This window comes from Pelodiscus sinensis, chromosome 14 (assembly GCF_052426305.1).
Source record: "Pelodiscus sinensis isolate ZL-2025 chromosome 14, ASM5242630v1, whole genome shotgun sequence".
NCBI lineage: Eukaryota > Metazoa > Chordata > Testudines > Trionychidae > Pelodiscus > Pelodiscus sinensis.
Window position 1 is genome coordinate 21,973,698 of NC_143065.1, and position 23,329 is coordinate 21,997,026.

Below are 23,329 nucleotides of genomic sequence, written 5' to 3' on the forward strand. Positions count from 1 at the left end.
TTTTAACCCTCACAATACTGTACTATGCAGATGACTATAATTAATAGAGTCCATGTTTTACCTGTAGGGACTGTTTTCCTGATTTTGCCTGCCCCAGCTTCAGCAATCTGGTATGTGAGAACAAATCCAAGATAGGAACAATAAGTACGTTGTAAGCACACATTCTTTATTCAATTATACACTGTACAATTTATTTTCTGATTTTATTCTGGAAAAGCCTTATGGCCTGACCTGTATTCTTTATTCTAGAGTTAGGTATAAGTTTGCATAAGTATGATCAAGCCCTTAGGGTTGTTGATGGGTTGTGGTGAGTTGTTTTGTTTTTGTAGCATTGTATCTTTGGGTTAAAGAAACTCTTAATGGAAAGTTGTAACATATTGCAGAGCTGTAGATGGATGCTGATCCTGCCTGACTTCAGTGTGAATTTGGATGCAAAAAGACTTGTGCAGTTGGAGCTGATGGCATCTAGACTAGTAAAATTTTGGTTTAGCTCATGATTAATACTTAGGAACTACTGAAACTCTAAGACATTTCACCAACGGCTACAGTATTCATTATAGTCTTAGAGTTTTTGTTCAGCTGTCGAGATTGTCATCAGTCGCACAGCTGAAAGCTCACCAAATTATATTTACTAGATTTAAAATCTCAAACAGCATTTGGATCTTTTTTTTTCATTTTATTTACCTGTTCCTCCAGTGGTCTCTCCTCACTTAATTCTCTGTTGTATAGACCTTTATCTAGAATGAATACACATACACACTCAGTTACAGTAAGTGTTGTACACACAGAGGCAGTATAATAAAAATGAATTGTAGTTTCCCCCCCTTAAAAACACATGAATTGAAAATTGATGTAAAATATAAATTCTTATGAAAATAAAAAGAAGAGGGAATAAACCAAACATTTAAATTTGGGGAAGAGGGTATACTTTCCCCCCGAGAAGAGAAAGCTCTACATACTGAACAAACCTTGTGCTCTCTGATCAGACCCCCCCCCCCCCACACACACACTTTAACAACTTGTGTAAGACCTTGACTAAAATAGTAATAGCATAATCGGATTGGCATAATCAAGAGATTAAAAGATCTATGACATGCAGAACACTACCACAGAAAAAGAGAGAGTTGGATAGATAAAACAGCCCTTGGAAAAGAACAAAACGTCATTTTAGAGCCGATCCCCACTCCTGTGCCTAATTTCCGTTTTAATTACCCCCCCCCCCCCCCGCCCTCAGTGTGTTGATTCCTTGGGACCTAATCCTGTTTAGCTAAGAGAGCAAAGTTTTAACTCTTCCTCCCTGCTTCCATGGAAAACTTTCCCCATCTCGGGGCAAAGGGATAATGAGGCCGTGACCTACCTCTGCTGCCCTCGGGCTTAGGGAAGCCGTGAACCTGGCTCAGGAACAGCGCCAGCACCTGAAGCAGCGTTGCCCAGTTGAGACCCATCCTTGTGTTCTTCGGGGCGGCTGGCGAGAGGTGAGGCTGGCTGCAGGGCTCGCGGCGAAGCTAGGCTGAGGAATAAGGAGGCTCCCTGCTTTGCACAAGCCGGCTTTGTGTGCAACCTGAGCCCCGCGCCGAACCCCGCCGCAGCCTGCGGCGGCCGCTCAGGGAGCTGTCCGAGTCCTGTGGTGCTGAAGCCTCCCAACCTGCGGCGGCTAGAAGCAGCCGGCGGGCTGCAGAGCTAGGGCGAGGTGCGGTGCTGTTCAGCCCTTGTTCCCTTCCCTGGCAGAAATGGATGAGCTGGTCCCCGCGGGGAGCTCGGGACAGGAGTGGGAGGAGACGAGGTGGGAGGAGGGGAGATTGCGGATGGAGGAGCATGCGTGCACCACCTGGCTCCACAGCCCTGGCTCACCCTGCTGGATGGAGCTCTCCGGGCCAGGGCCGGGAAGGCGCTGCTGCTGTGACTAACGAGATCCCTTTCACATGCAAATCCAGAGACTTTCCGTTCCCTTTCTGATCTGCAGGAAAACAAGCTCGCCGCCTAGCTCGTTCCCGGAGAGCCGATGTCACCGTCCCCACCCCACCGCACGGAGAAGGTCAAATCTGACTGAGGCGTTTTTATGATATCCATCAAACTGATGCACATGACATATGATTCATGGGCAGCGTGGGCCAGCTTTCTTTCCTAATTACATTGAGATGGAACTGAATATCACGGTTTACTGGTAGGACAACCTTTAGGAGAAAGCCCAAGGGAGACTCAGAACATGCTATTCGGATCCCCGTGCCACGCCAGGGGAGAACGACTTGGTGTGGAGACTACACAGAAAAGCAGCATGTTACAAGCTTTATGCTCTTTAAGTGAAATTCGCCCCTCTGCAGCTCATGCATCGTTTAATCTCACCGTCCAGGCATATTCGTCAATTATTCTTTTTACTCCATAGGGGGGCACCATCAAAAGTTTAACAGCAGCACATTTTGCAGATGAAGTTTAGAAAAAAGAACCAGGAGCTCAAATGAAAAGAGGAAATAGAACTAGAGCAGAGGTGGGGAACCTTTTTTGGGTTGAGGGCCCCTGAGCCACAGAAAAATCAGTGTGGGGCCACACACAAATGGGGGGGGGAGGAAGCCAAACCCTCACTGACATGGCCCTGATTTGGAAAGAGAAAGACACTCCCCACATTCCCATCCCACACCAGAGGGGGGCACCCTAGTAGATTTTAGATTTTTTTGTGTAGCAGGGTAGGGGCTGAGTATCAGCACAGGCTCCCCAATACTGGGGGAAGGGAGCCCTGAGACTTGGGGGCCAGATCCAGGCATCCAGTCCTCAGGCCTGAGGTTCCTTACCACTGAACTAGAGGGTTAATTATGAATAACCAGATACATTTCAATTTACATATATAATCAGAAAGTATAGAAAACTCTACTGTAATTTTCCTGAAATCTAAGGGATATTTTTCCTCATCTCTGTTTTATGTTGGGGGGAAAAAGGTCATGGTGTAATTTCAATATTGTCTATCTTACTGCACCTCAATAGTTAGAGTGGTGATAGCTTACAGAATTTGTCTTAAAAACCCAATTTCTTCTGCAATTCTGACATCTGAGAACAGAGAATGCAGTAGAATGGTTCAAACTCCAGCCAGTTCCTTATACCTATTGTTACAGAAATGCTTGGGAAAATGTGTAGAACCACAGAACATAAGAATGGCCATACTGGGTCAGACCAAAGGTCCATCCAGCCTACTACCTTGTCTGTCAACAGTGGCCAATGCCAGGTGTCCCAGAAGGAGTGAATCAAACAGGTAATGATCAAGCAATCTCTCTCCTGCCATCCATCTCCACCCACTGACAAACAGAGGCTAAGGACACCATTTCTTACCCATACTGGCTAATAGCCATTTATGGACTTAAATTCATGGAGATTATCTAGTTCTTGTTTAAACCCTGTTATAGTTCTAGCCTTCACAACCTCCTCAGGCAAGGAGTTCCACAGATTGACTATGTGCTGTGTGAAGAAGAACTTCCTTTTATTTGTTTTAAACCTGTTGCTCATTAGTTTCATTTGATGGCCCCTAGTTCTTATATTATGTGAACAAGTAAATAATTTTTCCTTATTCACTTTCTCCATACCACTCACGATTTTACATACCTCTATCATATCCCCCTTAGTCTCCTCTTTTCCAAGCTGAAAAGTCCCAGTCTCTTTAATCTCTCCTCATATGGGACCCATTCCAAACCTCTAATCATTTTAGTTGCCCTCCTCTGAACCTTTTCTAATGCCAAAATATCTTTTTTGAGATGAGGAGACCACATCTGTATGCAGTATTCAAGATGTGGGCCTACTATGGATTTATATAAGGGCAGTAAGATATTCTCCATCTTATTCTCTATCCCTTTTTTAATAGATTCCTAACATCCTGTTTGCTTTTTTGACTACCACTGCACGGACGTCTTCAGAGAACTATCCATGATGACTACAAGATCTCTTTCCTGATTAGTTCTAGCTAAATTAGCCCCCATCGTATTATATGCAGGACTCAACAAATCCATGTATCTACTCGCCTGTGGCAAGTAGATTTCATCAGTCACCTTGCTCACCGGTGGCGCGCACATGTGCAGTGCGGGTCTGGCGCATGCGTGGTGCAGGGCTGGCGAGTGGATTTCGCCATGGTTTGTCAAGCCCTGATTATATGTATAGTTGGGGTTATATTTTTCAATGTGCATTACTTTACATTTATCCACATTCCATTTCATTTGCCATTTTGTTGCCCAGTCATTTAGTTTGGTGAGATCTTTCTGAAGTTCTTCACAGTCTACTTTGGTCTTAACTACCTTGAGCAGTTTAGTGTCGTCTGCAAACTTTGCCACCTCACTGTTTACCCCTTTCACCAGATCATTTATGAATAAGTTGAATAGGATTGGTCCTAGGACTGACCCTTTGGGAACACTTCTAGTTAACCCTCTCCATTCTGAAAATTTACCATTTATTCCTATGAAGAAGTTACTCGCCCTGTGAAGTAACGATTGTTCTTCGAGATGTGCCCCGTGGGTGCTCCACTCCAGGTGTCGGGTCCCGTCCTGGCGCCGCAAATCAGAGAGCTATCAGAGCCGTGGTCCGCCGGACCGTGCATGCGTGGCTGCCCGAGGCGGCGTTCGCGCCTTTGATGTGTTGTGCGCGGTCCGGCTTGCTCAATTCCTCAGCCACTCCCTGAAACGAGAAAATGAAAAATACCAGAGCGGGGAAGAAGGGCGGGTCGTGGAGCACCCACCGGGCACATCTCGAAGAACAATCATTACTTCACAGGGTGAGTAACTTCTTCTTCGAGTGGCCCCGTGGGTGCTCCACTCCAGGTGACTTCGGAGCAGTACTCAAACACTTGAGCGCTCCGGAATTAAAGTTTTTTGGACATGCGAAAGAACTGCCGTAGCCACAGAGGAATCGGCAGCAAATTGGTTTACTACAGCGTAATGCCTCATAAAGGTAGAATGAGATGACCATGTTGCTGCTCGACAAGTGTCTCAGAATGGAACACCTCTAAGAAAAGCTGTAGTCATGGCTACTGCTCTCGTAGAATGGGCCTTAGGAGCACACACAAGAGGTTTGTTATGTATGGAGTAGCAGGTTGTAATACACGATACTATTAACCTCTCAATCCGTTGGGAAGTGATGGTTGTCCCTTGGTTCGATCCGCTAATGACACTATTAGACGGTCCGATTTCCTAACGTGTTGCGTTCTTTCGATATAAAAGGCTAATGCCCTCCTCACATCGAGCATGTGTAACAGTGCATCTTCCCTTGAAGCATGAGGCTTGGGATAGAAACAGGGGAGAACAACTGGCTTGTTGATGTGAAAATCCCAACAAACTTTTGGAACGAAAGCTGGATGAGGTCTCAACATTACCGACTCTTTAGTAAACACCGTGTAAGGAGGTGATGACATGAATGCAGCTATTTCACTCACTCTGCGAGCTGATGTAATGGCAAGCAGAAAAAGCAATTTTGTGGTTAGAAGTTGCAACGGTATTATAGCCAAGGGTTCAAAGGGGGGAGCGTGTCAGGGAATCCAGAACAAAGTCTAAATTCCAGGAAGGTGGTGGTGGTCGCCGTGGTGGGTTGAGGTTTGTAAGTCCTTTTAGGAACCTCCTTGTGATGGGATGAGCAAATACAGAAAACCCATCCTGACCCTGATGAAAAGCACTAATTGCTGCTAGGTGCACTCGCAGCGAGGCTATTGCAAGGCCCGTGTCGTGGAGGTGTAAAATGTAATCAAGTATCTGGGATATCCCTGCGACGTAAGCATCCCTACCATCACTGCTACAACCACGTTTCAAATCTGGCCCACTTGGCGAGGTAGGTCTTTCGAGTGGAATCTTTTCTGCTGTGTACTAATACTTGCTTGACTCTGGATTGTTCAGCGAGCATCCACGCCGTGAGGTGTAATGTTTCAGGTTTCGGATGGGAAAGGGAGCCGTTGTCCTGAGTCAAGAGATCCGGAAGCAGAGGAAGGGTGTACGGTGTCCTGATGGACATCTGGTGGAGTATTGAATACCAAGGCTGCCGTGGCCAAGCTGGGGCTATGAGAATTACTCGAGCCCTTTCTACAGTGATTTTTTCCAGGATCCTGGGAACTAGGACGATCGGGGGAAGGCGTATAGCAGTGACGTTCCCCAATTGTGGAGAAAAGCGTCTCCCAAGGAGCGATGTCCGATCCCTGCCCAGGAGCAATAATAGGGGCACTTGGCATTGGCAGCAGTAGCGAACAGATCTATTGAGGGAAACCTCCATTGGGTGAAAATACCCTGTAGAATGTCCGTGCGAAGTTCCCACTTGTGGTCGTGGGGAAACAGCCTGCTGAGTGAGTCCGCAATAGTATTCTGGACACCTGGCAAATAGGTGGCTGTCAGGATGGTATTGATGCGGGTACACCAGTTCCACAAGTGTATCGCTTCCATACAGAGGGATCGGGATCGAGCCCCTCCCTGTCTGTTTACATAATACATGGTGGCAATATTGTCCGTAAGGATTCTGACGGTTGTGTTCCTTATATGGGACTGAAAATGCTGACATGCATGACGTACTGCTCTTAACTTGAGAATGTTGATATGTAAGAGCATCTCCTGCGGAGACCAGCGACCTTGAACCGTCATGTCATCCATATGCGCTCCTCAGCCAGTAAGGGACGCATCTGTTGTTATTTGCTTCGACGGTTGCGGACGGTGAAAAGGAATGCCCGCCATAACATTGGTCAACTTGGTCCACCACTGTAGGGATTGTTGTATATGTGATGGTATCGCCACCACCTTGTGAATGCTGTCCTTCATCGGAGTGTATACTGTACTCAGCCATAGTTGAAGGCAGCGAAAATGTAACCTTGCGTTTTGAACGATAGGTGAGGCAGCCATGTGTCCCAGTAGTTGTAACGGCACTCTGACGGGAATCGTTGGAGCATACGTCAGCATGTGAACAAGATCTTGAATGGCGGTGAAACGTTCGGCAGGTAAATAAGCGCACGCTGTTCTCGAATCGAGCCTCACCCCTATGAAGATCAGATCTTGTGTAGGTTCTGGCGAGGATTTCTGCATGTTTATGAGTAGACCCAGAAAGTGAAAAACCTGAGAGGCTGTTGTCACCATGTGATTGGCCTCTGAATATGTTTGGCCTCTTAGGAGGCAATCGTCCAAGTATGGGAAAATTGTCACTCCCAGTCTGCATAAGTGGGCAGCCACTACCGCTAAGGTTTTGGTGAAAACTCTGGGTGCACATGCCAAGCCGAAAGGTAGTACTCGGTACTGGAAATGTTCTTGACTTAGCTGGAAGCGGAGAAAACGCCTGTGTGCCACATGGATCGCTATGTGGAAGTAGGCGTCTTGCAGGTCGAGGACTGCAAACCAGTCTCCCTTGTTCAACGACGGAATGATGGCATTTAGGGTCACCATCTTGAAGCGATGTTTCCTGAGGTAGCGGTTTAGCTTGCGTAGGTCCAAAATGGGTCTCCACCCTCCTGTCTTCTTTGGGGTAAGGAAGTACCGGGAATAAAATCCTTTCCCCCGAAACTGACTTGGTACCCTCTCTATAGCACCGATATTCAGTAGGCGCTGAACTTCCTGTTTCAGCAAATGTTCATGAGAGGGGTCCCTAAAAAGGGACGGGGTAGGAGGAGTGGTGGGGGGAATGGATAGAAAGGGGATGGAGAAACCAAATTGTACCACCTCCAGAACCCACTTGTCCGTGGTGATACTGGACCAGTGAAGGATGTACTGTTTTAATCGATGGTGAAACATGTGTAAAGAGTCCTGTGGTACGTTGAACGTGGGGGTCGTGCTTGCGTCCTCGACGGGAAAGTCAAATTTGCTGCTTAGGTGCAGGTTGATTGGATCATTTGAGATCTTACATTGAGGATGCTGCCGGAAGCGCTGATTGTCTTGGGGACGTGATTGATTCTTATTGAATGCATAATCGTACCTCCGTTGGTAAGGATAGTAACGTTTACGTTTATAGGGAGGTGTGTACATTCCCAAGGTACGTAAAGTAGTATGGGAGTCTTTGCCAGAATGAAAAACTTCGGTGTTACTAGCGAAGAGCTTCTGTTTATCAAAGGGTAGATCTTCTACTTTATTCTGAAGCTCCCGTGGAGTTCCAGCGGATGATAACCAGGAAGACCGCCTCATTGCTACCCCCGTAGCCGTGGCCCGTGCAGCTGTGTCGGCCACATCTGCAAAGTAGTATTGCAGGCTATATATCCTTCTTGGACTATGGCTTTCAGTAAGGGTTTCTTGGCATCAGGTAGATATTGTAGTAGCTCTGTAAGCTTTGAATAGTTATCAAAATTGTGGTTAGAAAGGTGGGCTGTATAAGTTGCGATTCATAGCAATAACGTAGCTGAAGAATAAACCTTTCTTCCAAACACATCCAATTTTTTATTATCCTTGTCTTGGATTGTATTCTTATATTGAGGAGCCTTAGCCCTCCGCTGTACCGCATCAACTACAAGAGAGTTGGGTTGAGGGTGGTTGAAAAGGAAATCCAGTCCTTTAGCAGGTACGAAATACTTTATCAACCCTCTTACTAGTTGGGGCAGCCAATGTAGGGGTTTGCCATATTTCGTCTGCCACTTCCATGATGGCCTCATCTATAGGGAGGGCGATTCTTGCCCGTTGTTGCTGCTGCAAATTCTTCAAGAGACAATGTTTCTTCCTGGGAACGTCTGTTAACTGTATTTCCTGTGTGCTTGCAACCCTTTTGAATAGGTCCTGGAACTGCTTCAGGTCATCCAAGGGAGAGGCGTCATCTGGAATCATTGCTTCATCCGGTGACAACGAGGAACAGTCAGCTGGAGAAATGTGTGGCTGAGGATCTTCTGTCTCGGACAGTTAGCCCTCTTCTGGTTCTGAGTGATCCTGATGGATGGGTAAGTTTTCTGATGGAGGCGATGAAAACAATCTTTGTGGACGCTCTGGTAAGTGCTGCGCACTGGGTGATAGACGAGTACATGAAGAACCCCTATAAGATAGAGTAGCGTGACCAGGGTGGGGGCGATCATATTCAGCCCTATGGTAGCGCCCATAGTAACGGTCAGACCGTGCTGGTGAGGAGTATCTGGAGGATCCTGAACTGCGGATGTAGTAGATCCACCGTGGCGACTGCCTAGGTGATCTATGCCTTGATGACCCCCTTGGGGAGCGAGAACGTCTTGTTTCTATATAGACCGTGTCCCCATGGGAAGGTCCTCTAAGCACTTGATAAGATGGAGAAAGGCTATAGTCCCGGTGCCTTCGGTACCTGGGTGGAGAAGGAGACGGTCCTGGAGAGAAAGTAGGCGATGGGGAAAGCGCCCTGTAAGTTTCTTTCTCTGCAGCTTTGCAAGGCAGTGAAGCCTTGTCAATTTCTTCTGCTGGTGGAGAGCTCAGTGCCACACGCGGCTGTAGTGCCTCTGTATCGCCACATGGGGGCAGCGTTGACAGTGCTGAGGATGAGGCCACGGTGCCGCCTGAGAGACTTGGCGGGTCGGCACCGAGGGGTTTAAAATCGCCGCCGCCGGTGCCGCTTGGTCGGCAGTTGGCGGTGCCGGCTTTCGCGCTCCTGCCGATGCCGGCTTCTGCGCGGTTTTTGGAGCCGGTGCCGGTCTCGTCTGTCCAGGAGCCCGTTTCTGCCCTGGGGCTGCTGACCCAGATGCCTCGTCAGGGCATCTCATTTTGGTGGTGTCTGGCAACGATCGAGCTGGGGACGCCTTAGTCTTTTTTGTAACGGCTGTCCCAGGAGACGTTGCCCGCTGTTGCTGGGCTGCTGTGCCCGAGGCAGGGATGGCATCAGACTCTAGCGCCTTTCCATAAAGGATCAGCTTCAGGCGCAAGTCCCGATCCTTTCGAGCCCTCGCCGTCAGTTTGCTGCAGTGGATGCATTTTTGGGGGACATGCGTCTCACCCAAGCACCTGACGCAGGAATCATGCCCGTCGGATGCCAGCATGGATTCTCGGCAAACTGAGCATTTTTTAAAACCGGGGGACGCCGGCATACTGAAGTAGTGGGGAGAGAGAAATTGACACGTACAATCTCTCCTACGCACGTCCCCCTCAGGCCGCTGCAGAAACTGTCCAAAGTCTGTAGAAAAACTGTTCTTTTTTTTGGTGTAGAACTGGTCAATTTAACGCAAAAGTAAGGAAGGAAGAGTTCTGAACTAATTACCAAATGTGAAGACTCTGGGAGAAAACCGTTGGAAATGAAACTGACAAGAAGGAGCTCTCGTCCGCGACCGAGGGCGGCTGAGGGGAACTGAGCAAGCCGGACCGCGCACAAGACATCAAAGGCGCAAACACCGCCTCGGGCAGCCACGCATGCGCGGTCTGGCAGACCACGGCTCTGATAGCTCTCCGATTCGCGGTGCCGGGATGGGACCCGACACCTGGAGTGGAGCACCCACGGGGCCACTCGAAGAAGAACCTTTGTTTCCTGTATTTTAACCAGTTCTCAGTCCATGAAAGGATCTTCCCTCTTATCCCATGAAAACTTAATTTACATAAGAGCCTTTGGGGAGGGACCTTGGGAAAGACTTTTTAGAAATCTAAGTACATTATATCTACTGGATCCCCCTTGTCCACATGTTTGTTGACCCCTTCAAAGAACTCTAATAGATAAGTAAGACATGATTTCCCTTTACAGAAACCATGCTGACTTTTGCCCAACAAATTATGTTCTTCTATGTGTCTGACAATTTTATTCTTTACTATTGTTTCAACTAATTTGCCCAGTACTGATGTTAGACTTACCAATCTGTAATTGCCAGAATCACCTCTAGAGGCCTTTTTAAATATTGGCGTTACATTAGCTATCTTCCAGTAATTGGGTACAGAAGCTGATTTAAAGGATAGGTTACAAACCATAGTTAATAGTAGTTAATATTCATAGAAATGCAAATAATGTCTCAGTTTTGTACCTATCCTTATATCTGTGTATTGATCTATATTTATATAGAAGTCACACTGGATTAATAACCATCTCTCCTCCATACAATTTTTATAGAATAGTGCTAGCAATGATGAAAGCTCTTATGTACATAGGATTCCCTGCATCCTGCTCAAAGGAAGTCAAATGATATTCAGTTAAACACACTGGACATCAGTGGAGTCTTAGCGACATTATGTCTCGCACTATTACTACCACTGGTGAGGCTGCTTTACCATTGGCAATGATGCAGGAAAAATAGGTTAAACAAAAGCTGCCTCCAATTTAAGGTCACACAGAATAAGCAACTGGATATAACTGGTAGTTTCCAAAAGAAAATATGCAGCATTATCCATTTAATTTACAGCAGCAATCAGATTTCCCTTACAATGAAAAATTTTCCATTTTCACTTGGAGGTACAAAGTACACCCACAATACTACAGGACTATTTCTGAACATTTGTCCAAATATATATTACTGATACACTAACAACAAGCATGCACTACAACAGTTAAAAACACAATATACACTAATAAACATCAAATTTACAAGGATTATCATTGTGCGAATAGTAACCTGGTAAAAGAAATTCTATTTTTTCCAGTATATCTGTGGCGTTATTTGGAATAATCTATTTGTTTTATAGACAAAAATAGTTTTTACTACTTCCTATTCCTCTTTATATTGCACACACAGACAGGAAAAATGCATGTGTGGTATTCTATTTTGGCTCATGCATTATCAAATAAACGTCTGTTGTAAAATTGTGTATTACTGGTAATGACAAATGAGCCAGAAAGCACACAATTTCTGTCAATGCTGGGATGAATTTACAGGAACACCAATTAAAAATTTCCAATTCTTTAATGGTAAAGTGAATACATTTGACATGCAGCCATTGAGAGCACTGATACCATCAATGTTATTTTTACAGTTATGTTTTGGAATATAATGTTTTGGAAACACTTCAAGTTTACAATTTACAAGAAAAGCAGGAACGGAATATATTACATGAATGCAACATTGCATCTTTATGCTATGGGAAAGCAACTTTATTTTGTGTTTTGTTTTTTCTACCTTAATGTTGTATTAATGTTAAATTTCTGCAGTAAGCATCTTTGTTATTTAAAGGAAAATTATTGCTAGAAAAAAAGAGTTGTTAGCCAATGTGAATAATCATAATAGAAGTACAGGCAGTCCCCGAGTTACGCGGATCCGACTTACGTCAGATCCGCAGTTACGAACGGGGCCCTCCCTCTCCCTGGTCTCCAGCAGACCAGGGAGAGGAAGCAAAGCGGCGGAACACGCAGGCAGCATCTGGGCTGTCCGCTGCCTGCGTGTTCCGCCGCTTTGCTCTGCTTTGCTCCCCGTCCCCCTGGTCTGTAGACCAGGGGGACGGGGAGCAGAGCAGAGCAAAGCCGCAGAGCACGCGGCCAGCGGACAGCCCAGACGTGTCTGGGCTGTCCGCTGCCCGCGTGTTCCGCCGCTTTGCTCCCCGTCCCCCTGGTCTGCAGACCAGGGGGACGGGGAGCAGAGCAGAGCAAAGCCACGGAGCCCGAGGGCAGCAGGATAGCCACGGCGCATCTGGGCTGTCCCGCTGCCCCCGTGCTCCGCGGCTTTGCTCCGGACGCCTGTGGTACAGCAGCTGGGGCGCTGCCGGTTGGTCCCGTAGCGCCGCTCTGGGCGCCACTGGACCAACCCAGCAGCACCCCAGCTGCTGTGCCCCAGGTGTCTCCAAGTCAGCAGCTGCTGAAACTGACCAGTGGCTGACTACAGGAAGCCCCTGCCCCGGGCTTCCTGGAATCAGCCGCTGATCAGTTTCAGCAGCAGCTGACTTGGGGATGCCTGGGGTTCTTAAGTTGAATCTGTATGTAAGTCAGAACTGGCCTCCAGATTCAGCCGCTGTTGAAACTGATCAGTTTCAGCAGCGGCTGAATCTGGACGCCAGTTCCGACTTACATACAGATTCAACTTAAGAACAAACCTACAGTCCCTATTTTGTACGTAACCCGGGGACTGCCTGTACCAAACTGGTCATCCTTAACAGCAATTGTAAGCCACATAATATGTATCTTGGTCCCTGACACTACAAATACTTATATATGTGCATGGCAAGTAGTTCTGTTGACTTCAATGAAACTATTCACTGCATACCAAGTTAATCATTATGTAAATCTTTGCAGAATTGAGGCCTTGATTGTATATTCTTCATGATAGTGATTGTCTTTGTTATATTTTACAGTGGGGCTAGGGCCTATAGGTGCTATCACAATAAAATAATAAATAAAATTGCTAATCATCCCTCAGAGCCTATGCAAATTCCATCATCTTCACTAAGGGTATGTCTACGCAGCAACATTATTTTGAAATAACTAGCGTTATTTCAAAATAACTTAGTCCGCATCTACGCAGCAGGCAGTTATTTCAAAATAATGTCAAAATACTGTCAAGCTGGAGGACTTCTTACTCTGATTCCTGTAACCCTCATTGTATAAGGAGTAAGGGAAGTCGGAGGAAGAGTGCTCTGTTTCAAAATAAGTGCTACGTAGATGCTCCCTATTTCAAAATAAGCTATGCAATTGATGTATCTCAATTTGCACAGCTTATTTCGAGCTAAGCCCTGCTTTGTAGATGCTCCCTAAGGGTACAGCTAGTTTTTGTCAAAAACAGGTACACAAAATGCCCTCCACATTTTGAATACCTTTTTCCAGTTCTTTTGTCAGAAGAAGCTTTTCTGACATTTGGCCTGTCTAGACCGGGCCAAATGTCGGAAAAAAACCCCCACTCTTTCAAAAGCCCCCTTCTTCCTCGTAGAACAAGGAACACAGGGGCTTCTGAAAAAGCACGTTGGCTCTTCCACATACACACACACAAAAAAAGTGGAAGAGCAAACGCGTTTCCTGGATGTGGTGGAGTTTTCCCCCCCCCCCCAACGGTCTAGCCGCACCCTAAGAGAATATTTATCATTGTGGAACTGAAGATATCTGGTATAGAAAGCTTAGATGATTTGCCTACTTTAGCCATACAATAGGATGTCTTTAACAGGGCTATTCTCAACTGTGTTGTTCCTAACAAATGTAGACCTTAAAAACATCAAACACAATTAGAAATCTTTTAATACATATTCACGAAATTGCCAACTTTAAATGTTTTAATTTTCAGACTGTAGACTTGAGTTTCTTCCTAGTTGGCTTGCTTCTTACATCTCTTGGACAATCAACAAAACAAGCAATTTAAAGTTTTTATCTTCAACTAAAATGTTTTTATCAGACATATAAGGAAAATTATTTGTCTTTGCAATTACAGTATATAATTCAAAAGTGGTTGACACAGTTTGCTAACTCTATGAAAACGATTAGTCCTTGTGTTGAAATTAAATATGGGGATATTTCAATCCAAAAAAGAACTTGAGAAAATCATATATACACTTTTAGTTTTATGTCTATATTTAAATTGAAGTAGGCATTCAATCATAGCAAAATGGAGAGCCTGCTAATATGGGTAAGTTGACTGATTCTCACTGATTTCAGTGGGACTAGGATTCTCCCTTATTTACTGTTCAACAACAGGAAAAATCTTTCACATGTGTTCAAAAATAAATCAAGGATTATGTGAACATAGCATGTAGCAATTGGTGGAAAATCCCATTATACCTGTTGTGAGGGGGTTCACTCACCAACCATAGCACCCCCGGCAGTCTGTCCATGGAATTAGCTCCTTCCGGTGTCAGGGGACCTTCCCTCTGGCAGTGTTTCCCCCTTTTCTTTCAGGCCGTGGCGTCCTCTTCAGGACACTGCCCTCCGGCAGTGCCCACATCAGTCTCTGAGCCCCCCCTTCCGGGGGAAGTTGTTGTTGTTTCCTCAGCGGGCCTTACTCCAGGCCCTGCAGTCTGGGGGTTTGCTTGGCCAGGGCTCGGCTCGGCTCTAGGAAATCTCCTCCTCCCCTAGCAGCCAGGCTCTCACTGCCCCCCTTCACACGAGTAGCAGCCCATCATTTTATATGGTTCCCAGCTGGGCCCCAATCATCTAACATGGCCTCTGCTGGGGCCAAATTCCCAGACCCTGCTTCGGGCCGGGGTTTGCTCTTAAAGGGCCAGTGCAGGGCAAACACCCTGTCACACCTGGCCTAGAAATGCCTGATCTCAGAGATCTGATAGAGATGAAAAGACAAACAATGCATTTGCCTTTAAGGGATGAAATCTCGAATAAAGTTGTCAGGTAGCCACTGTGGTCCCCTCTTCCTCATATATCTACCATTGCTGTCTTGATGATGCATGTTATGATCCACCCTTAGTATCATCTGTTAAAGTCTCCTTCTGTGTAGAGGCATTGAAAGTCACTGTGTTTCAGGGCAGTTCTGAGGTGTAGCCAAATTCTGAAGTGACTGACAAAGTGACTGACAGTGAAATCAGGATGAATCTTTCTAGGTGTCAAGCTGCTGAGGACAATAAAGCTTTTGCCTTTAGCACTTGTTGTCAAAATGTGACCATATAAAAGGAATACTATTTTGAAAAGTCGTAATATTGCACGGCCTAGACACACAAATTTCAGAGTTTTCACTTTATCACAAATATTATTTTTCATAGATAAGAAATCCTAGGTTTAGTTTAAAAGTGGAATAAAACCCAGAAGTAACACCCAAGCACTGCTTTCTGCAAACTCTTATTGTATGAATACTATTGAGAACAATGGAAATAGTGATAGGAATTAGATGCACTTCTGGGCATCATCTTGTACTTGGACCTCTCTCTAGTTTCTCACATCCAGTATATTCCTAAATCTTGCTAATTCTTCCTGCATAACTTTTCAAAAATATGGCCTTTCCTATCCACCCACTAAAACTCAAGGTTCTCATATCTTGCATCTCTGTTACTGTACCATCCTTCACTCTTGCCTTGACAAAACAATCTTGCTCTGCTCATATCTATTCAGAATGCTGCTGTGAAGATCATTTTCACAACCAGGCACTTTGACTATGTCACCCCCTCTTTGTATCCCTCCATCAGGTCCTCCTCCTCTATTACAACAAACATAAGCAACTTGTCTTCCATGTTCAAGGCCTTTTACAACCTATCTCCATCATACTTATTCTCAGTTAGGCTGTGTCTAGACTGCAGGGTTTTTTCGAAAAAAGTAGCCTTTTTTCGAAAAAACTTCACCTGCGTCTAGACTACAGCCACGTTCTTTTGAAATTAAATCGAAAGAACGCAGCTTTTCTTTCAACGGTGGTACTCCTCATTTCACGAGGAAGAACGCCTTTTTTCGAAAGTGCTCTTTCAAAAAAAGGTGTTCTTGAATGCAAACAGGGCTTTTTCAAGAGAGAACATCCAGACTGCCTGGGTGCTCTCTTTCAAAAAAGCGGCTTGCTTTTTTGAAAATACTGCTTGCAGTCGAGACACTCTTTCTCGAAAGAGGCTTTTTCGAAAGTATCTTTCGAAAAAGCCTCTTTCGAAAGAGGCTTGCAGTCTAGACGTAGCCTTACTGTTGAGATGTCAACTCCTGCCTCTGACCAGCTCATGATGACAGCATCCACAACCTACTTTCTAAATTCTCAGACAAGGACCTTTATTTTTTCTTTCATGCTGGCCTTCATGCCTGAAACAAACCTTTATAAAACTACCTTTTTATACTTGTTAAGGCTTTTCTTTGCCATGATGCCTCCAAATAATTGAAAACAGCTAAGTTGTCTGTGTATTGAAACCACAGCCTGTCATGCTTATCAAGACTGCCTCTTTGTTTCCTTTTACTCCCCCAGATGCCTCCATCCAGCTGATGTTCTTCTCCCATACTTAAGATTGTAAGCACTTCGCAGTAAGGACTGTCTTTTTGTTCTGCATTGGTACTGCAACTAGCAAAATGGCGTCCTGATGCATGAACAGGACTCCTATGGTAATATAAATATATAAATACTGTAACAATAATGAGGAATTCTGTGGCACCTTAAACACTAAGGGCGTGTCTAGACTGGCAAGTTTTTGCACAAAAGCATCTGCTTTTGTGCAAAATCTTGCTTCCTGTCTACACTGGCCATGAGTATTTACGCAAGAACACTGACTTTGTACTGTACAAAATCAATGGTTCTTGTGCAAATATTCCGACGCTCCCGCTCCAGGGATAATCCCTCTTGCGTAAGAGGGCCAGTGTAGACAGCCAAGTTAATTTCTTGGGTGAGAAAGCCTGATGGCTAAAATAGCCATCCGAGCTTTCTTGCACAAGAGAGTGTCTACACTGGCACGGATGCTTTTGCGCAAAAGCAAATCTTTTGCGCAAAGGCACATGCCAGTATAAACACTCTCTTGTGCAAATACTTTTAACGGAAAAACTTTTCCGTTAAAAGTATTTGCACAAAATCATGCCAGTCTAGATGCAGTCTAAGGCTACATCTACACTGCAGGCTTTTTGCGCAAGAACAATTGCGCATCTACACTGCACATGCGTCCTTGTGCAAGTAAATTTACAGTAAAGCGTCAGAAAAGAGGGCTTCTTGTGCAAGTTATTTGTCTCCCCACAAAGAATAAACCCTCTTGCACAAACGCTCTTGCACAAGAAGGCAGCGTGGACAGGCAACAGGGGTTTCTTGTGCAAGAAAAAGCTAAGATGGCTAAAATGGCCATCAGAGCTTTCTTGCGCAAAAGAGTGTCCACACTGCCATAGACACTCTTGCACAAAAGCACATGTCTTGCGCAAAAGCACACGACAGTGTGGATGAGCTCTTGCGCAAGACAGTCCTTGCACAAAATCCTGCAGTGTAGATGTAGCCTAACAGATTTTTTAGGACATAAGCTATTGTTGATAAAACCCACTTCATCAGATGAATTGGAGTGGAAATTACAGAGGAAATTACAGAAACATATGGATATATATTTTAGAAAAGAAGGAAGTTGCTTATCAAGTGTAGGACCAGTGTTAATGAGGCCAAGTTAGTCCGAGTGGATGTGGATCACTCACAGCAGCTGAAGAGGTGTGAATACCAAGAAAGGGGAAATTGTCTTTGTAGTGAGATAATCAATCTAAATCCTTAGTCAATCCTAATTTGATTGTATTGAATTTGCAAATGAATTGCAGTTCTGTTGTTCCCCTTTGTAATCTCATTTTGAAGGGTTTTTTTGTAGGAGGATGACTACTTTTAAATCCATTACTGAATGTCCAGGGAAGTTAAAGTGTTCTCCTAGGCTGTGTCTACACTGGGCCGCTTTTCCGGAATAACATGAAAGCTGTCTACACTGGCCGCTTGCTTTTCCGGAAAAGCAATGATGATCTACTGTAAAATTGTCAGTGCTTTTCCGGAAAAACTATGCTGCTCCCGTTCGGGCAAAAGTCCTTTTCCGGAAAAACTATTCCAGAAAAGGGCCAGTGTAGACAGCCCAGTAGTCTTTTCCGGAAAAAAGCCCCGATCGCGAAAATGGCGATCGGGGCTTTTTTCCAGAAAAGCACATCTACATTGGCCACAGACGCTTTTCCGGAAAAAGTGCTTTTCCGGAAAAGCATCCTGCCAATGTAGACGCGCTTTTTCCGGAAATACTTACAACGGAAAACTATTCCGTTTTAAGCATTTCCGGAAAATGGTGCCAATGTAGAGACAGCCTTACCTTTCTTGATGTCTGATTTGTGTTCATTTATCTTTTGGTACAGAGATTGTCTGGTTTGGCCATAGCAGAAGGGCATTGCTGACACATGATAGCATATATCACGATTGTGGATATGCAGGTGGATGAGCCCCTGATGGTCTGGCTTATGTGGTTTGGTCCTTTGATGGTGTTACTTGTATAGATAGGTGGACAGAGTTGGCAATTGGGTTGTAGAGATAGGTTCCTGGGTAAGTGTTTCTGTGGCTTGGTATGTGGCTGATGGGGAGTATTTGCTTCAGGTTGGAGGGCTATCTGCAGATAAAGACTGGCCTGTCTACCAAGATCTGGGAGAATGAGGCATCGTTTTCCAGGATAGGTTGTAGACTGTCAATGATGTGTAGGAGGGGTTTTACCTGGGGACTTTAGGTGATATCCTGTGTGTCAATTTCTGTTGTGGTTTTAGCTCCTAAGAAGAGCTTGGCATGAGGACTGCTTTCACTCATGCCAAATTCTTCTAAGGTGCTAAAACCACAACAGAAATGGGCACATGCTTTCTTCGAGCTACACCCGCTTTGCAAGCAGGAGAAGGTGGCTAAGAGGCTTTAGGGTAGCTTCATGTCACTGGTAATCTCTTTTACATTGATGTGATTGTTAGGGATGTTAAATTTAGATTAATTGGCTGATCAAATAGCTAATGCAAATTGTACCTCCACCTTTTACTTCAAAGGTGAAAGTGCTGCAGGGAGCACTGCCAAGCAGTACTCCACTGGCCTTGTTCTCCCTGCGGTGTTTCAAAGTGGCAGCGCCACATGTAGCCCAGGATCAGCGTGGGACTCCCAGCTGACCCCAGGTTGCAGGTGGCATTTTAAAGAGGCAGCCCTATGTGGACCATAGGGTCTGGCTGCAGGCTCCACATGGCACTGCTGCTTTGAAGCAACCCCACCTCTTTCCCACCCCTTGCTGCCTCTTTCTGATAGAGGCAGCAGGGTATGTGTGTGGGGGGGAAGAGACTGGTTGACTAGTGTGCTGACTGTCTGATAAGCATTTACTTATTGGATAGTCGACTAGTCGTCCACATCCCTAGTGATTGTATCACATGCTATCCAACCACATTCCATCAACTATTTGGTACAGCAGTTGCATCACTCCACTAGAACAAATTAGCTAAGGAGGTTGTGGAATCTCCAGAACAGAAGATTTTAAGAATAGGTTACAGAAATATGTGCCAGGGATGGTCTAGATAATACACATCCTCTCTTAATGTAGGAGACTAACTAGTTGACCTACTGAGGTCCCTTATAGTCCTACTTATCTATGATTCTATGACACTGTGCTATAGGATTCAGCACAATATTTATTGCTGGACCAAGTTAAAAAAAATAAAGCAAAGAGGCAAGCTTTAGCCTGTGTGTTACAAAAGAGAAATTGAAATGTAACAGAAACAGTTTCAGCTTTAATAAAAGGGGATTCTCAGAAAAAAAGATCAGATTTTGGGTAGGATATTTCAGTCTTTACTTACTCTGTCTGCATTTAAACTGAGGCTATGTCTACACTATAGCTTCTTCCGACTGTTTTTCTGGAAGAGACTTTTCCGACATTTGGCCCCATATAGACCCATATAGAACGAGGTATACAGGGCTCCCCGAAAGAGTGCATCTGCTCTTCCGCTTAAAAAAGCAGAAGAACAGACGCATTCCCTGGACTCAACAGAGTTTTTCCTGAATCCCGGAGATATCCCAGAAAACCCTAGGGCTGTGTCTACACTGGCATGAATTTCCGGAAATGCTTAAAACGGAATACTATTCCGTTTTCAGTTTTTCCAGAAAAGGAGCGTCTACATTGGCAGGCTGCTTTTCCGGAAAAGCCCTTTTTCCGGAAAAGCGTCTGTGGCCAATGTAGACGTGCTTTTCCGGAAAAGAGCCCCGATTGCCATTTTCGCGATCGGGGCTTTTTTCCGGAAAAGACTACTGGGCTGTCTACATGGCCCTTTTCCGGAACAGTGTTCCGGAATAAGGACTTATGCTCGAGCGGGAGCAGAATAGTTATTCCAGAATAGCGGCTGATTTTGTACAGTAGAGCATCGTTGCTTTCCGGAAATTCAAGGGCCAGTGTAGACAGCTCGCAGCTTATTCCGGAAAAGCGGCTGATTTTCCAGAATAAGTGGCCCAGTGTAGAAACAGCCCTATAGTGTAGACATAGCCTGACAGAAAAACATCAATCAGAATTTAAAAACAAGATGGAGGATAAGAACAAACCTTAATATACAACAAAAAAAGAAACTCTCCTTAATTCTTATTTATAAAGGAGATGCTTACTGCATATCTTGGGTAACACGTCAGGAGGGAATAATTTCATGGTACAAATGAAAGCAATCACAACTGAGAAAATAATTCTTTCATTACACATTGCTACTATCTCTCAATTTAATTATGAAATCAGAATCAGTGTATAATTACTAAACCATTTCCTTCTCTCCAGTTGGCAGGATGGGGGACCACCTTCCTGGTTTTCAGCCTTATCCATATTGTACCCATTGAAGACAGTGACAAAACTTCCATTGACTTCACTGTTGAAAGATCAAGCTCATGTTTTATGCTATATATACATTTCACATGCAGACACTTAGAATATTGATTCCATAAACATTATTTTTATAGTCAAATTTTGGGATATCTCTGGAAACATTATAATATAAAGTTCATTTTCAAGTAGGGATGTAAGCAACTAGTCAATTAGCCAATAAGCCTAGGCTGTATCAGAGGGAGCAAGGGGTGGGGGGAGCAGGAGCCAGTGCTGGGGCACTTAAAAGCTGGTTCACCCAACACTGTCTCCACAAGGGGCTGGAGAGGCAGAGGTGCAGCAGGGGAAACGGCACGAAAGTCCTGTCTCACACCAGGCTTTTACTACATTTAAAAAGCAGAGGTGCAGCTCTTACCGGGTCCCAGATGCAATGGCTCTGCTTTTTAAGTGTAGCAAGAGTCTGGTGTGAGCTTACCATATTTAAAAAGCAAAGCTGCATCAAACCCCCCTTAAAGACTAATCAGATAGTTAATGGAAATTCCATCGACTACTCGATTATCTTCCTAATTGCTATTTAACATCCCTACTTTCAAGTATAGATACCACAAAACCAATTTTTTATCTCCAAATGAAAAGTGTATTCAGTGCTATTGTGAAAAATGCGAACAAATTAGCCCCACTGGGGTATCTTATTTTGGGGGATTTATTTTGTTGTTGCTGCTAATAGGGGAAAAAGCTATAGTAAAAATCAATTAAATATTTCCATAGGACTTGAAAATTCATTCAATTCTGCTGCATAACTTTTTCTTTTCAGACTTTTAGGGATGAATAAAGACCTACAGCCGGTCCCCCACTTACGAACGAGTTACGTACCAAACACTAGGTCGTAACTCGATCTGTTTGTAAGTCGGATTACATTCACTTATGTACAGCCACACTGTTCGTGAATGCGGATTTCGTTCGTAAGTCGGGTTCCGGCTATATAAGTATGTAACTGAATTTCACAGCTTTTAGACATCGAAACAATCATTTTATTAACGTAACCCAACACTGCTTCCTTCCCTCCAGTTGGCAGGATGGGGGACCATCATGGGTTTGAGATTTTGTGAAATGGCTTAACCTCAAACAAATCTTGCTAATTCTCAAAGCCCTGTGAGCAGTCCTGTCTGCCTCCAGGACCCTTCAGTGAAGACTGAATCCCCCAGCTGTGCGCTCCCGCTCAGAAAGCTGTGTTTCGGCTCCATCTTCCGGTTCAGCAGGCTATGCGTGGCAGGGACTTGAGAGTTAAGGGAGGCGATGAAGCCTGTCAAGGAACTGGGCGTTGTCACTCCCCAAGGGTGCTGAGTGGCACCCGCTGGGAGGTGACTAGCAGATGGGCAGCTCTGCTCCCCCACACCACTCAGCTTGGCCATTTGGCCCATGTCCACTTGCTGGGCCCCGTAAGCCCGCTGGGCGGGGGGGAATCCAAGTCTCCAGGCCTCCCCTCCGGCTCAGACATGGGCCCTAGGGAGAAGCCAGAGTTGTCACCCCCCGGCCGCGGCGCCAGGGGCGGACTCCTACCCGGTGCCCGCACGCTGGGCTGGACCCATAGAGGCTTGTGAGGGAGAAGCGGGTCCAGGCTGTCACCTGCGGGGGCTGCCAGGCACCACCCGAGCCCCGTAGCTCTGCGCGGCGCCAGGAGGGCGGGGGAGAGGCTGCGGCCAGGCCTTGCCGGGCTCGGTGCTTTCCTCAGAGGGTCCCGCATCAGCCCGTCTCTGGGGGCGGGGCCTCGGGCTGCCCGCGGCTCTAGGCTGCTCTCCCCGCCCGCCCTGTCCGCTGTCCGCTGTCCGCGCCGGGAGCCTCAATAAAGTTTTCCAGTCAGGGGAGCCGGAAGTGCGGCGCGGCGGCGGGACCAAGCCCTGCCCTTCCGGTGAGGCGGCAGGAGGCCGCCGCTGGCGGGCCGGGCATGAGCGACGTGGTGGAGCGGACGCTGAGCGCGCTGCCCGGCCTGCTGGGACAGCACGACCCGGCGGGCGGACCCGGCGGGGGTCTGGGTCGGGTCTCGGCCACCTCGCGGCTGGGCGGCTTGATCCGGAGCATCACCGCGCTCACCTCCAAGCACGTACGGGCTGGCGCGGGGCGGCGGCAGCGCGGGGGCTGGGCCCGTGGCCGGCGGGGCCACCTTCTCCCCGTGAATAGCAGCCCTTCCCCTCAGGCTGAAAGCGAGCGGGAGGCGGGGTCCGTGGCCTCGGACCCCGCTGCCGCCCTCGCCTACAGGCAGAGGGGCTCCTCTCCCAGCCCTGCCCCGTGGGTCCCCCGCCGCGTATGTTAGACAAGCGCGGACCATGCCGGACCCCTGTCGCCGGGAGTTTGGGTTTCGGCCA

The 23,329-nt window shown here is 46.2% G+C and overlaps 2 protein-coding genes and 1 long non-coding RNA gene across 5 annotated transcripts in view; 1 reads left to right on the top strand and 2 right to left on the bottom strand.

Moving 5' to 3' along the window:
* Nucleotides 1-4,505, bottom strand: part of SCG3 (secretogranin III) — a 50,974-nt gene extending 46,469 nt beyond the window's left edge. Inside the window, exons 1-3 of one of the 2 annotated variants that reach the window (XM_075897244.2) lie at nucleotides 1,358-4,505; nucleotides 685-737; nucleotides 62-107 (exon numbers count right to left, since the gene is read on the bottom strand). In XM_075897244.2, the coding sequence (XP_075753359.2) occupies nucleotides 62-107; nucleotides 685-737; nucleotides 1,358-1,445 (187 nt within the window). In that variant the 5' untranslated portion in view covers nucleotides 1,446-4,505. The remainder of the gene's footprint in view (nucleotides 1-61; nucleotides 108-684; nucleotides 738-1,357) is intronic. The other variant, XM_075897243.2, reaches the window with a different exon arrangement.
* Nucleotides 4,506-13,801: 9,296 nt separating this feature from the next.
* Nucleotides 13,802-22,847, bottom strand: LOC142818316 (uncharacterized). The gene is made up of 2 exons (XR_012895757.2): nucleotides 22,527-22,847; nucleotides 13,802-21,012 (listed from the first exon to the last, which is right to left on the bottom strand). It is a non-coding gene; the product is annotated as an uncharacterized LOC142818316 (long non-coding RNA).
* Nucleotides 22,845-23,329, top strand: part of AP4E1 (adaptor related protein complex 4 subunit epsilon 1) — a 32,419-nt gene continuing 31,934 nt past the window's right edge. The window contains exon 1 of one of the 2 annotated variants that reach the window (XM_089782031.1): nucleotides 22,845-23,067. In XM_089782031.1, coding sequence (XP_089638157.1) covers nucleotides 22,912-23,067 — 156 coding nt within the window. In that variant the 5' untranslated portion in view covers nucleotides 22,845-22,911. The remainder of the gene's footprint in view (nucleotides 23,068-23,329) is intronic. The other variant, XM_089782032.1, reaches the window with a different exon arrangement.